This window comes from Tenrec ecaudatus, chromosome 3, assembly GCF_050624435.1.
Source record: "Tenrec ecaudatus isolate mTenEca1 chromosome 3, mTenEca1.hap1, whole genome shotgun sequence".
Lineage (NCBI taxonomy): Eukaryota > Metazoa > Chordata > Mammalia > Afrosoricida > Tenrecidae > Tenrec > Tenrec ecaudatus.
This window is the reverse complement of record NC_134532.1, coordinates 9258625-9274309: the sequence shown is the minus strand read 5'-3', so window position 1 is coordinate 9274309 and position 15685 is coordinate 9258625. Positions and strand designations below refer to the sequence as shown.

At 37.2% G+C, this 15685-nt stretch overlaps 1 protein-coding gene across 3 annotated transcripts in view; it reads left to right on the top strand.

Annotated features, from left to right (window-relative positions):
- Positions 1-15685, top strand: part of FSTL5 (follistatin like 5) — an 812142-nt gene that overhangs the window by 569144 nt on the left and 227313 nt on the right. For all 3 annotated transcript variants that reach the window (XM_075544741.1, XM_075544740.1, XM_075544739.1), the window contains exon 7: positions 9543-9663. In XM_075544741.1, the coding sequence (XP_075400856.1) occupies positions 9543-9663 (121 nt within the window). The remainder of the gene's footprint in view (positions 1-9542; positions 9664-15685) is intronic.

Here is a 15685-nt window from a genome sequence, read left to right as displayed (position 1 = left end):
ATAAGATAAATGGAAAATTAATCTGACAAAAGGGAGGTATAATGCAAATATACATGAAAATAATAATGGCTCAATTCTTCTTTCCAAATCTTTGAATTCTAATTTGAGGCACTCTTCTTGCTTAGTAACCATAAGCAAGTTATAATTAAAGTTTTCATCTATAAAATGAAATGAATAATACTATAATTTTGAAAGAATAAAATTTCGAAAAGAATAAAAATGATTTTGAAAAAATAAAAGAACAAAAATGTAAACTATTTACCATAGTGTTCACTATATTTAAGCTCTCAATAAATATCAGATTTAAGTATACTGAATACATTCTTAATTTATTCAGTTTCAAGGAATATTAGATAAAGGTTTACTCTTATGACAAAACTTCATGAAAAGGTGTAGACATTGTTGCATATGAAATTGAAGGTGGAAAGTAATTATTTTTATTTTTAGGGAAAGGTAGAAACGTTGTTGTTCTTTGTATTTTGCACATTATATATAGACTTAATGTGTTTGACTGTCACCCAAAATGGGGAAGTTCCAAGCTGCCTCAGACGAAAGATGTGCCAACCTGCTTCCACAATAACAGCCACTAAAAATCTTATGAAGCACAAATGTATTCTGACATTCATGGAGTCAACATCAATCAGAATTGACTCATTAGTAACAATCAGTTCCTATCTGTCTGTGTATCTATCTATCTATCTATCTATCTATCTATCTATCTATCTATCTATCTATCTATCTATCTATCTATGTATCCATCCATCCATCCACCCACCCACCCACCCAGCCATCCACCCACCCACCCAGCCATCCATCCAACCACCCATCTACCTACTTACCTACTTATCCTCTATCTATTAGGACGATTCCCATATATACTCTATCACCTGTCTATTGAGCATACCTTGGTGGCTTGTATGTTGTTGTGATGCAGGAATGCATTTCAAATTTCAGAACAGATTTTAGTGGTCCTTTCAAGAGTAGGAAGAGAGACCTGCCACTCTCCTTCCAGAGACTATACTGCGAAAGCCTTATAGACAAACAAAGAACATTGATTGCCTTGCTTGCTTTAAGCACATTGTCAGGTTGTTGTTTGTTGTTGTTAGGAGCCATCAAGCCACTTCTGACCCATAGCGAGCCTGTGAACAACAGAACAAAACATGGCATGGTCCTGCACCATCCTCGCAATTAATTGTTCCTGTCTGAGCCCATTTTTGCAATCACTGTGTCAATTCATCTTCTTGAAGGCCTGCCTCTTTTTCACACCCCCTCCACTGTACTAAGTATGATGATGTCCTTCTCCAGGGACTCGTCTGTTCTGACAAAATCTCTGAAGTATGTAAGAAGAACTCTTGTCACCCTCGCCTCTAAGGAGCACTCTGGCTGGACTTCTTCTAAGACAGATGTTTGTCCTTTTAGCAGTCCATGGCACTTTCAATATTTTTCTCCAGCATCATATTCAAATGCATAGTGTCTTCTTCAATCTTCCTTATTCATTGTCTAACGTTCACATTCATATAAGATGATTTAAAACACCATGACTTGGATCATGTGCACCTTAGTCTTCAAAGCAATATTCTTGCTTTTCTGTACTCTAAAAGAAGCCTTGTTGTTCCCTTGTCCCTGGGTTTGTTAACACCACTTCCTTACCCCACCCCCACCTCCCCCTATCCCAAGTCCCCCAGATCCTGGATGCTTCCTCTCCCCCAACTACCATGATACCTTGCAGGACTGGATAGGGCAGAGGTTGTATCCTGGTGCATATATGGGAGCTGGAGGCACAGAATCCAGAGTGGATGATACCTTCAGGACCAGGGGTGTGAGGGGCGATGCTGGGAGAGTGGAGGGTGAGTGGTTTCTAAAGGGGGAACCGATTACAAGGATCTACGTGTGACCTCCTCCCTGGGGGACAGACAACAGAGAAGGGGGTGAAGGGAGATGCCAAATAGGGCAAGATATGACAAAATAATAATCTATAAATAATCAAGGGCTCATGAGGGAGGGGGGAGCGGGGAGGTAGGGGAAAAAAAGAGGACCTGATGCAAAGGGCTTAAGTGGAGAGCAAATGCTTTGAGAATGATTAGGGTAAGGAATGAACAGATGTGCTTTATACAATTGATGTATGTATATGTATGGATGGTGATAAGAGTTGTATGAGCCCCTAATAAAATGTTAAAAAAAAAAAAAAAAGAAGCCTTGTGCAGCAGGTTTACCTAATGGAAAACATCCTTTCATGGCGTGACCATTGCTTCCATGAGCATTGATTGTGGACCTAAGGGAAACAACATCTTTCAACCTTTTCTCCATTTATCACGATGTCACATCTTGTGCCAGTTGTGAGGATTTCTGTTGTTTTCACGCTGCGTTTCAAACCATCCTGGAAGCTTAGATCCTTTGTATTCATCGGCAAGTGCTTCAAGTCCTTCTCACTTGAAGGAAGCAGGGGTGTGTCATCTACATGTCTCAGGTTCTTAAGCCTTCTTCATTCCTGATGCCACCTTCTTTTGGATCGAATCCAGCTTCTCTGAGAGGATATGTTCTTTATGCACACCTTTCCTGATTTCAAACCATATGCAGTATTCCCTTGTTCTGTTCACACAACTGCCTCTGTATCCATGTTCAATGTCCTCATGCGCACCATGAAGTGTTAAGGAATTCCCATTCCTCTCAAATATCTCCGTTGTTTATAAGATTTCCCACATTCCAATGCCTTGATATAGACAATAAAACACAAGTAAACATCTTTCTGTTATTCTGGTCTTTGTGTTTAGTGCCAGCAAGTCAGTTAGTACTCCTAGAAACCCTATGAACAATAGAAGGAAACACTGCTATTGTGTCACATCACAATGTTGATAATGCTTCAGTTCCCTATTGCAGCCACTGTGCCAGCCCATTCTGTTAAGCATCTTTTTTTGCTGCCCCTACACTTTGCCAAGTATGCTGTCCATCTTCAAGGACTGATCTCTCCTAATAACATGTCCAAAATACATGAACTAATGGCTTGTTATTCTCGTTCTAAGGAGCATCCTGGATATACTTCTTTCAAGAAATATTTGCTTGTTCTTTTGACATCCCATGATACTGTCAATAATTCTTGCCAGGACCATAATTAAAATGCAACAGTTCTTCTGTATTTCTCATTCAATGTCCAACATTGACATCCATATGAGACAATTGAAAGTACTGTGGCTTATGTCAGACACCCCTTTCTCTTAAAAGCAACATTCATTCTTTCAACAATAAAGAGATCTGAGCAGCAGGTTTGTCCAATACAATGCGTTGTTTAATTTCTTAACTGCCACTTCGATGAGCATTGATTGGGTATCAAAGCAAGATGAAATCCTTGATCACTTCAAACTTGTCTACATTTAATATCTCTGAAAATGTGTTGAGCTCTTTTACCTCCTCAGTTCTTCCATTTGTTTTAGCTACCCCACCTTCAAGAGCAAATTTCAGAGTTGGTTTTTTTTGTTTGTTTCTTACATCCACTCTGATACTTTCTTTCTTGTCTTTTAAAATTGTCTTTTGCTCTCTTCATGCATGAAGATGACTTAGGACGTGGAAAAGTTTTCCTTTACTTATATAATGTCACCATGAGTGAGAATCAAACTGAGACTAACAACAGTACCATAGAAACTAATTCAGAAAAGAGATTGGCTATAATAAGTATTATGTTATTGAATAACACAGATGATAAATAGACCCCTTTAAATAAACCTTTTCAGTGTATATTACTGTATTATTAGCACATCATTTGTGAAAGAATTCTGATTTTAGCAAAAAAGGGGAGCAACATAGCTTACAAAAAACACCTAAAAAGTTTTTTTATTAAGGGTTTAGTTTTGGGGAGTTCTTTTTGAGATTTAAAGAGGGCTATTTGAAAAATTTCCTTTTTTTAAAAAATGTTTGCACGGTGGTTAATTGTTGGACTGCTAACAGCAGGGTCCACAGTTCAAAACCACCAGTCACTCCTCAGGAGAAAGAAAAGGTTTGGAACTCAAAAAATGTCGCAGTCTCAGAAACTCACAGGGGCAGTTCTAACCTGTCCTACAGGGTCACTATGAGGAAGAATTGAATACATGGCAGAAAATTTGGTTTAGCTTGAATTTCTGAAACTTGTCAACTAATTGTTCTCATGCTACTCTGAGTCATGGTCCGGCTTTTTTCTTTGATATTTCAGTTCTCTATCTTTAATGTTCTATCCTATTAGTTGTGTTTTTAATGACAGCCTATGGTAAAGAAGGGAATTTCCTCCTAATATTTGTATCACATAGTTAATTTTTACTTGGCTTTGAAGTAGCACATTAGCTCTAATTTTCAGGTCCAGAAGCTTTACCTGTAATATGTTATAGTATAACATGACAATGGAAAATTTATATTTAGTCTTGTAATTTTTAAGATCATATATATCCTTAAACTAACTAATATGGACAGAGGACACTGTGTTTTACTGTTTTTTCTTTGTCCATCTCTTTCTTTTTCTTCCTCCACTTCTTTTCCTGGTGACTGCTCCCTCTTTTTTTGTCAAATGAGTTTATTTCTTTGAAAGAAAATTGTCATAATTTCAGATCCAGGTTCAATGGATTCATAGTAATTTGCTTGATTACAAAAAAGATGCAGCAAGGATCAGTTAGGAAGAAGCTACTTTGATAGCAATGTACATACCATGCATATAGGCAAATTTTATACACACATATATAAAGTATGCCTTATAAACACTTTATCGTAAATATTGAAAAGTAGCTATTTACTATTGTGGTTTAAAAACACAAGGAATGAGCCACAGAAGGAAAGAAATTTGCCTCTATGACTCCAAAATAATTAGCTATATGACAAAAAAGAAATGATAGATCCTACTTTCATCATTTTTTAAAGGAAAGGTTAAAGTTGTACAATATAAAAAACACCGACCAGTAGTGAACTGTCATCACAATTGTCATGTTTGAGCCCATTGTTGTACCCGCTGTGTGAAGCCACTGTGTTGAGTGTATTCCACTTCTTCATCTTCCCTATTCTTTGCCAAAAATGATATTTTTTACCAGTGACTGGGTCTTTCCTGGTAGCATGTCCAAAATACGTGAGAGAAACTTTCATTATCCTTGCTTCTCAAGAGAATTCTGGCTGTACTTCTTCAAAGACAGCCTTGTTATTCTTTCGGCAGTCCACAGTACTTTCAATATTTTTGCCAAAATTATAATTCAAAAGCATCTTATTCTTCTATGATCTTCCTTATTCAATTTTTAACCTCTACAAGTATTGAGGCCATTGAAAATACCATCGCCTGGGTCATGTGTACTTTGATCTTCCAAATAATACCTTGCTTTATAACACTTTAATGAGGCCTGCCTTATGCAGCAGATTTACCCAATGTAACAAGTCTTTGGATCTCTTGCCTGCTGCTTACATGAGAATTAATTGCATATGCAAGCAAGATGAAATCATTGAAAATGTCAAACTTTTCTCCATTTATCACGATGCTATCTAATTGATCCAGTTATGAGGAGTTTGATTTTCTGTACATTAAGTTTCAATCCACAGTGAAGGCTGTAATTCATGATCTTCAACAACCAGTGCCCAAGCCATCACTTTCAGTAAGCAAGGTTGGGTCTTCTGCGTATTTCAGGCGTGTAGTAAAACATCCTTCGATCCTGATGCGGCATTCTTCTTCGTATAATCCACCATCTCTGATGATTTTCTCAGCATACAGATGGAATAAATATGGCTAGAGGATACAACCCGATGCACGTCTGTCTTCGTTGTAAACTATGCAGTCAGTGTTCTTTGTTCTGTTTGCACAATTGACGTAACCCACGTCCACGTTTTGCAGCACATGCAGAGTATTCTGGAATAGCCATTCTTCGCAAGCCTATCCACAGTTCTCTATGAACCACACAGTTGAATGCATTTTAGTAGTCAACGAAACACTAGCAACATCTTTTGGGTATTCTCTGCTTTCAGGCAAGCTCCATTTGATGTCAGCAATGATATTCCTTGTCCCACATCCTCTTGTGAATTTGGCCTGATCTTCTGGTAGTTCCATGTCAAAGAACTGCTGTTTACGACTTGTGTTACAACTTAAGGCTTGAATTTTTCTTCAGTTCGTTCAGTTTTAGGTGTGCTGAGCATATTCTTTTTGTTCCTTTCATTTTCTAGCTCTAGATCTTTGTTAATTTCTTTATAATCATTTACTTTGTCTTACTGTGCTGTCCTTGGAGATTTTCTATTAAGATAGTGCCTTCATCATTTCTCCCATTTGCTTTAGCTATGCTACAATTAAGAGCAAGATTAAAAGTCTCTTTTGATGTTGATATTCCCTTTTCTTGTCTTTATAACCACTGTTTGCTTTCTTCATAATGAAGATCTTCATGTCCTCTGACAGTGCATCCGGCCATCTGACATTAGTGTTCAGTGTAGCAAATCTGTATTGGAGATATTCTCAAATTTCAGGTGTGATAGACTCAAGGTCATGTTTTGAGTCTTATGGACTTACTTTAATTTAGCCTGAACTTAGATATGAGCAATTGATGGTCTGTTCCACAGTCAGCCGTTGGCCGTATTTGAGCTGCTGAGATTGACTTTCTCCATTGTTCCTCCCCACAGATGTGGTCAATTTGATTTCTGTGTATTCTGTCTGCCAAAGTCCTTTTGGGTTGTTGGAAAAAGTTACTTTCTATGAACAAATCTTTGATATTCAAAAATTATATTATGTAATCTATAGCTTCCTTTCACCAAACACATATTTTACAATTACCGTTCCTTCCTATTTATTTATAACATTATCATTCCAATTTCCAATAATTTTGAATGCCTCATGATGGCAGACTTGATCAATTTCAGTCTGAAGTCATTGGTATAGTTCTTCAATTTCTTCATCACTAGCTTTCAGAACTTGTGCATAAATTCGAATAATAGTTAGTGACTAGATTTCCTTGAAAGCAGATAGGTGTACTCCTATCACAGAAAGCTTCACATGTCATGATGGGATTAGTAAGATTCTTTCTGACAATGAATGCCAAGAGGAAGACCTTCTTCTTGATTGTGCTATTCCAGGCATAGTAAATCATATGATTTTCTGTTTCAAAATGGCCAATACCAGTGCATTTCAGCTCACTCATGTCTAGGATATTGCTATTTCTGTGTTTCATTTCATATTTGACCAATTCCAATTTTCCTAGATTCATACTGTGCACATTCCAAGTTCAGATCATTAACAGATTTTTTGCTGCTGTTTCTCCTTACTTTGAGTCATGCTCTGTCAGCAACTGAAGATCCCGGCATCTCTAGTCCCATAAGCTTTACCAAACCCACATCATCATGGTCGGCTCCACTGTGAGCAATCAACTTTTCTCTGTCATGTTTGATTTCCTTATGACCAAAGGGGCCCAATCACTGACTCAATTTCTAACAAGTTCTCATTACATTCATTAGGCCTTCCGTTTCAGGCAATGCTTCACAGCTATGTATAAGGTTATCAGCTACTTCTCCCTTCAAAGGGAAGAGCTGATTCTGTCTCTGTAATCTGAGTCTGGAAGCTCTGCTGAAACTTGTGGTGACACTGCTGGCATTTGAAAAACATTGACATCACTTCCAGCATCACAGCAACACACATGCCACCACAGTATAACAAACTGACAGACAAGTCGTGAAATGAGTAGCAGTCTTGGAAACCCACAGGGACAATTGTACCCTTTCAACATGTGGCTCATAGGATCAATATGGGTTGGAATTGGCTTCATGGCAGTGAGTTTGGCTTGGCTTTGTTCTATCATTATACTCAACTATGATATACACTACAGAAAACCCAAAAGGATAAACAATTCCCTCTCTTTTCAATAAAGGCCTTAAAAGTAGGATTGTTCACACAGATGAAGTTAGAGGTCTTTCACAAATAAAGAAAAATCCTCCGAATGGGGGTTTGCAGCAAGCTGCCCAGCAGATCACACGGTGACAGTTTTCTGAAGACGAGAGCATTGGAAATCTCTGCCCCTGTAGTGTCTGCTACAAATGATAGTTTTCAGGTAGCATCTTTACAATGCTATTGGGTTTTTTTTTCTTTTTAAAAAATTTATTATTTTTTAATGCTATTGGTTTTCCTTTTTAAATTTATTATTATTATTATTTTTTACATTTTATTAGGGGCTCATTCAACTCTTATCACAATCCATACATATACATACATCAATTGTATAAAGCACATCCATACATGCTTTGCCCTAATCATTTTCTTTCTTTTTTTTTTAATCTTTTTATTGGGGCTCATAAGGCTCTTATCACAATCTATACATACATCACATGAGCAAAGCACCCTTATACATTCGTTGCACTCGTCACTCTCATAATTCACCTTCCACTTGGGTTCCTGGAATTTTTATTATTATTTTTAATGCTATTAGTTTTCTTTTCTTTAATTATTTTTATTATTTTTTTAATGCTGTTGGTTTTCAAGATCACTTGAAACGGAGGCAGAGAACTAAAGAGGAGTCAGAAATGCATGAACGTTCACTGTCCTTACCAAGATTCAGCTTAAAACTCGTTTTTATTAATAAATGTTCTGTCATTTTTGGAAGTCAGTTTAATTTAAAGGTTTAGAAAATGCTGAGTTTGATCCTTTTTTGCCAGTTATTCATATTTTAAAAAGCCTTGTTTGTACAATATTTAAGTACGTGTCTGTCAATCAACATACTGATTATTTGAACATACCCGGAGGCTCTACTGGAGAAAGACCAAGCAATAGACTCCCATAGAGATGGTAGTCTGGAGGACCACATGGTCTGTTTATATGGTGAGACGTGGGGCTGCTAGGAGTTCAAAAGTAGACTCCAGTTCAAGTAACGAACAATTTTCGTTTTTGGTTTTTCAAAGTAACTATTTTCATGGCCAATTCTAAAGTTTTTTTTCTGTGCTGTTTCAGAGAGTAATTCCTGGGTATTATTTTGAAGAACAGTCTCAGATAAATTATTTGCTGTCTTTTATTTTACTCCTACAAAATGCTTATTTGTTTACTCACAGATTTTTAAAATTATGTGGTTATTTTATGGTTTTATACTGCTTCTTTCTGGACATAGTAAAAGTTATTCTATGGATAAGACATTAAATTTTGTCACTGAGAACATATTACTGTAGTGATCTTATCTGGGGATATATCCTATGAAAGGATAATAACATAGTAAAAATGATTTAACTTTTGTTTACTTTGACTATAAATATGAAACTATATGTTATAGCTTTATTAATAGTAAACATATAATTAAAATAATGCAGATATGCGGGCATTTAATTACTTCTATATAATCCATATATTTTGTAAATATGTAAAACCTATATTCATGAGTCAGAGTATAATCTTTAAACTAAACATATCTTAAGAATATAATTATAGCTCCTCTACTTTATAGGCCTAACAATAGTAAATTTGATAATTTTATATAACATTTTAGTTGATTTAGTTTCCTACCTAATATACCTTTAAAATGAATTTTGAAGACATGCTTTATGTACAAATACCTTATTTCTTTTTATTTTGTTTGCTTTCCTTTCTCTAGGACTTTGGAGATGATGGATCGTTATATATCACTAAGGTTACCACAACTCACATGGGCAATTACACCTGCCATGCAGAGGGCTATGAGCACATCTATCAGACTCACATTTTCCAAGTGAATGGTAAGCACCATGGAGTTGAAATATGTATCTATATCTCAAATGGTGTGTGTAAACACATTATTTACTTACTGCTTGATTGGGAAAGTAAGACTTTCCATTTTTCAAGTTTCAATTTTTATGTTTTGGGACTTAATGCTTATGAAAATCTTTTACAATTAACAAAACACTTACAGAAATATAAGTAAGATGTAGTCTAAGATTTGATATGGATCTTCTAGTCCTAAGGAGCCCTGGGGCATAGCAGTTAAGTTCTGGGCTGTGATCCACAAAGTCAGCAGTTCAAACTACCAGTCAGACCCGAGGGACAAGGACAGGGCTTGTTACTCCTATAAAAAAGTACAGTATATAGAGTAATTATGAGTCATCATTGACTAAATGGCAAAGAGTTTATATTGTTTTTCTTCTTCCAGCCCTAATCCCTTTTGTTATGTGTTGAATATTCTAGCTTCTGTGCCTATGGTTATAATCCCATTTTGGAAAGAGTTCTTGATTGTGTTGATGGACAAGTTTAAGTTGTGATGTACTCATCTCCACTTTACTAGACAGCAGGAATCAAGCCACCACTATTGTTTTCTGTGTTGGTATGGTCTGCTGAAAGACAAAAGTACGCTTTCATATAAGAGAATGGTCTCAGAAGTAGGAAGAAAGATAAATCTCAAGACCATCAAGGAAAAAAAGCCACCAGAGCAAGTTTGAAATTTCCGTGTCAAGTAGCAGAGGTGGAGACTAAAGGCAGCAGAGGCTGCAGTAAGAAGACCCTGTGATCGGACAGAGGACCAATGTTGAGACGATGAGACTGTGAGGTAGAGCATCAGGCTGGCTTGGTCCACGGAGGCAGAGGCCCAGGGAACACAGGGCAGAGAGGCTGAGGACTAAAGAGAGACTTGACTACTGGCTGAGGAGACAGCTTACTATGAATCAATGACTGACTCTTTACTGTTTAAGGATCCTGATTTGCGATAACCTCTTAAATTTCCAAATAAACACTTTAATTATGAGTATTGTTTTAATTAATTATGTTTTAATTAATCATTGTTTTAATTAATTCTGAGTATTGTGGAAATTCTATGCAGCCACTGCAACAGATTGATTAATCTAGTGTTTAAGTGTATTTGAAGATGTCAAAAGCAGTATGAAAAATGTGTTACAGGCATATCACTAAGAGGTTACTTTGTTTGCTAATTACATTGATCCAGAAAAATGGGGGTGTAGAAAATAGAAAACGTATCAATGAATTAATTAATTTGGTTGGCACATAAATTCAGATGAGGCAGGGCAAGAATGGCAATTCCATACTATCATTCGTGTCCTACACTTTGCCCAACCTGGCTGCCAGATCTGAGTAAAAATGCTCCTTTGGGACTCTGAGGCTATCAGTCTTTATAGGAGCAGAAAGCTTACCATTCTCTCTCAGATCAACTGCTTTCAAGACGCTGGCTTTCTAATTAGTAGTCCAATGTTTCATCCACTACACCATCAGGGCAAGAGAAGTGCAAAAGACTGAGAAACACACACACACCCACAAAATAGCATCCAATGACCCTCCGTAAATACAAATAAATTCCCACATTGATTATCCTGCTTTTAAAAATGTGTTCTGCTTTCTTTTGATGTTATATTTTGTTTTGTATATAATCATTTTAAGCATGGGTTTTGTTTAAAATTAAGCTTAGTAAATTTGGTTTGCTCAGGCTATTAATACTAAAACTATCAAATTAAAACAAAATAAAATTCAAACTCCTTGCCATCGAGTTGCTATTGACTCAGCGATTCCATGGGACAGGGTAGAAGTAACTCTGTTGAGTTTCGTAATTTTTACTGTTTACAGGATTAAGAAGCCTCATCTTTCTCCCCCAGTGCTATTGGTGGTCTCACACTGCTGACCTTGTGATTAGCAGACCAACACGCATAACCACTATGACATCAGAGCTACTAATATAGGTTAACAGAATTAACAAAATTGATAATGAGAAACGTCACTAGAAAAATACATTGACATTTCAAGAAAATGCAAATTAACTAGCAAGTAGTACATTAATGGTCCTAGAAATCTTCAAAGGAAGATTTTATCTCCATTTTCATTAACTTTCCAACTTTCCATAACAATTTTAAAAGACCCTTTGAAATAAGAATTTTGTCTGGATTCAAAATACTTGTCTTAACAATGTATCAATTACTAATAAAATTAAAACCCATTATTAACTATGAAGAACGCTCTGGAAACTATGTCATCAGAATTAAGAAAGATTATTTTCAAAGAACAAAATCTAAGTATCTAGGGTGCAAGTCAAACAAAAGCCCATCGATAGTCCTTGCTTCTTTTCAAACAATGCAAAATTAGATTATTGAAATATGAGAGTGCTTCTTTGTCCTTGTCAGAAGAAGCATTATGTATAAATCAAAGCAGATTGATTCTACCAGTGGAATTCACTTCATGTTTTTTTATTTTTTTCCTAAAGCAAATTGTCTTTAGATCTTCAACTTATTATGTTTGGAATTTTAAAGAGTCATTCAGCGTTTACACTACCCACTGGCAGAATCACTATTGATAGTCACAGTAAGTGTATGTGTACGCTGTAGCTTTTTGATTCCTATTATTTAAGGTGGCACACATATTACTGAGTGTATTTTTTCACATATCAGAAATTTGTACATAAAGCATTGGTTTATCGTTGGTCAATAAAGAACACGCCTGTTTTTCTCTGCCAAAGTTTGGAAATCAAGAAAGTCACAAAGTAAGGAATAGACAGCTAAAGCATGATCTTCGTTATTGATGGAACTCTTCGCAGGAAGAGGCTTTTGTGCAGGGCAATGACCGGCTTCTTATTCTTGCATTGTAAAATTGGACTCCCTCATCCAATCCCAGAGCTTTCCCACATCAAGTTTATGTGAGATATTAATGCAAATTAAAAGAAACACGCCTTCAGGCAAGAGAGTCAGTATTCTTTGCAAGAGACACGCTGGTTTTTGCCTAGTGGTTTGTGCATATTGTCAGTTCCACCTGCCTAGCCCTGGACCAGGTTCTGGTCTCCCTGCAGTCATGGCGAGGATTCTGCCATTACTTTGACTTGCTTCTCCTCTGGTGAGTTTCTATTATAAGTTATTTTCTGCTATAGCTAATCATTCACTAGCATTTCCCCCTGCAAACCCTTCTATTTTCTGTAACCTTTTCCTGATGTCTGGTGTGGTCGGACACAAAAGCTACATTAATGGCCTTGTAATTATCTGGTGCCTCTGGGTCTATAGGGATAGCCGGTAGGCATCAAGCTACCTCTCTAAATGAGCTACTGGGCTCTCATCCTTTCTCTGAATTACCCTGGTTACTTTGGACAAATTAATGGAGCAGCGCGCTGCCTCCTAGAGACCACTCTGCAGAGTCCCGCGGGTAGGCTGGGTGTGTGTGTGGGGGGTGGGGGGGAGAGGGGGAGGCATTTCCTACCTTCAGGGAGGTTTGGGTCCCCGTCAGGGCGGCACAAGGCGAAAGCCGATTCCAACTCCTGGGGCTCAGTCTCGGGTCTCCGTCTGCTCCCAAGACCTTTTTCTGGCTCTCCCTGTGAATGCAGTCACGCTCCATGGCTACAAAGAGGGTCTGGAGTCGCTGTTCACAATCGTCCTACGTTGGCCAAGGGGGATTTGACTGCACACTATCAATGCCCAGGGTGATGTAGATGAGTTAGTCTGGATGTCCGGCTTTTCCACCTATTTGACCTAAACTGAGAGCTTGGACCAGGTAACAGAGAGAGAGATGAAAAGTTCCTTCAGAGGGCCATCCCAGATCAAAGAGTGGCCAAGGAGGATGTTATGAGTAATGTGTAAGGATAGATAGATAGATAGATAGATAGATAGATAGATAGATAGATAGATAGATAGATAGATAGATAGATACAGATGATAGAAGATAGGCAGATATATAATTTATAAAAATACACAATACTGCTATCATTATAATATTATGTGTTTATAATTCAATGCCATCAGGTTGATGGTGACTCCTACTGACCCTATAGGACAAGGCAGGACTGCCCTTGTGGATTTCTGAGACTCTTTACCGGCATAGAAAGCCCCATCTTTCCGTCTTTGAACACATGGTGGTTTGAATTGCTGACTTTCAGCTAGCAGCCTAATGCGTCACCACTACACCGCCAGGGCTACGTATATACAATATATATTATACTGTATGTGTATAAATGTGTACTTCCTGGAATCACCTCAAAAATTAACTATTTGTACCTGTATTATTTTTTCAGTGCTGTTTTCAGGGGCACTTAGACAAAGTCCTTATCCTTAACGATCCGCTATTGTTTCTAGAAACGTTACAGATATGGTTGACCTGCACATTAAATCACCGACTTAAAGTTCTACAAATTCTCTTTCTATAAATTTCACAAGGTAAATTATTTTCATTTATATTATTCAGCAGAACTCATATGAGTTCCTACAATTAGATGGCATTATAACTTTAAGACACTTCAATTAGGCAATGGTCGGGACATAGTGTTGCTCAAATCACAATTTGTAAATTTAGTAATTGCTAAATGTCAAGAGAAGATTAAACTTTAAAGACAAATGTTGCAAAACAATTCGTCAAAAATAATTAATGCCCCAAATTAAATTATTTTTGCCTTATGAGTTAAAGTTCAAAGAACTCCAAATATTAAGTGGAGGAGAAATCCAAAGAATAACCTTCCTCCATGTTGTCTTACTTGATTCCTTGTAGACGAAAGACGTTTTTGAAAAAGTTACAAAGACGGATATGTTCAACATCCACACGCTTGGCTAATTTCATTGAGTTTCAGCGTGTCATCTTGCTGCTTGTTTACACATTATCTTTACAAATTGCCACTGCTCTTCTTTTTTTCCCCTCTGAATACTCTTATGCTGTAAAATGTAAGAGATGCCATTTTATTACTGTTGGCAGATTAAAGATGGATATATTTTAAAATTTGCTTGGCATAGCAGTACGTTAAAAACGACCACATGCAACTTCAATTTACCACAATTCCATAATGAAATAGTGCTTTGCCACCTGTGCATGTAGTGTAAGGACCTCAGAACTTCAGCATTCTTTGTTCCCTCCTGTCCCATCCTTTGGGTTAGCCTAATTAACCTTTCACGCAGGTTGGGAACTCAGCACACACATACATGATTTTATCTCTGTTTTTAAAATAGTTTATTATTGTCCAAAGAGATGGAGGGTGGGGAACCCAGAAAAGACACATTTCTGGTATCCCTTTCTATAGATCCAAATTTCTGGATTTTCTTTTGCTCTCATAAATATGCTACAAAAGCTTGTAGTTCTGGTCTGTTTGTGACACATTGTGTCAAATTGCTTTTGTCTAGCCTTCCTTTAATTTTGTATTTATTTTTTAAGAAAGTGAAGGCACTCCAAAATCCTCCTATAAAAGTACAGCAAAACCATATTAAAATATGAAGCTATTATTTCTCGGTATCACATCTCTAGCTCTGCTCTTTCCTGACGAAGCTTCTCTCCAGCTCACTAACTCTTCCCTGAAAAATCACGTGCCCTTTGATGTATACCACATCACCCTATTGATGTTGTTTTACTGCTGGTAGGTGCCCTCCGATGGTTCCACCTCATGGCAAACTTATAGTCGTACAATAGGTGCCTTCCGGGAGGGATTCAAATCGTGTTCCTCTTAAACAGTTTTTCAGTTTTAGAGCCACAAACGTTCAAAGAGGCAGCTATAAGATGGCTATAAGATTTGCAATCGACTTCTCAGAAGACAGCCCTTGCTAACCTCAAATATTGTACATTTCCACGGTGGGAAATTATTTCTTCAGGGTAATATTGTTGATTTTTCTTCGCACCAAAGAAGTTTTTGGTGTTGGCATAAAAAGAAATCCCCACCTCCCTTCCTCCTCCCCCTCCCACACTCTTTTTTAAGACACTGTCATGAGATAAGGGAAGACTGCTGCTCAGAGAACGTGTGTAGCGCTTCACTGCTTCAGCAGACGTGTCTAAAGGAATGACCCAGAAATGCATGATCTGGAATCAGAGTAG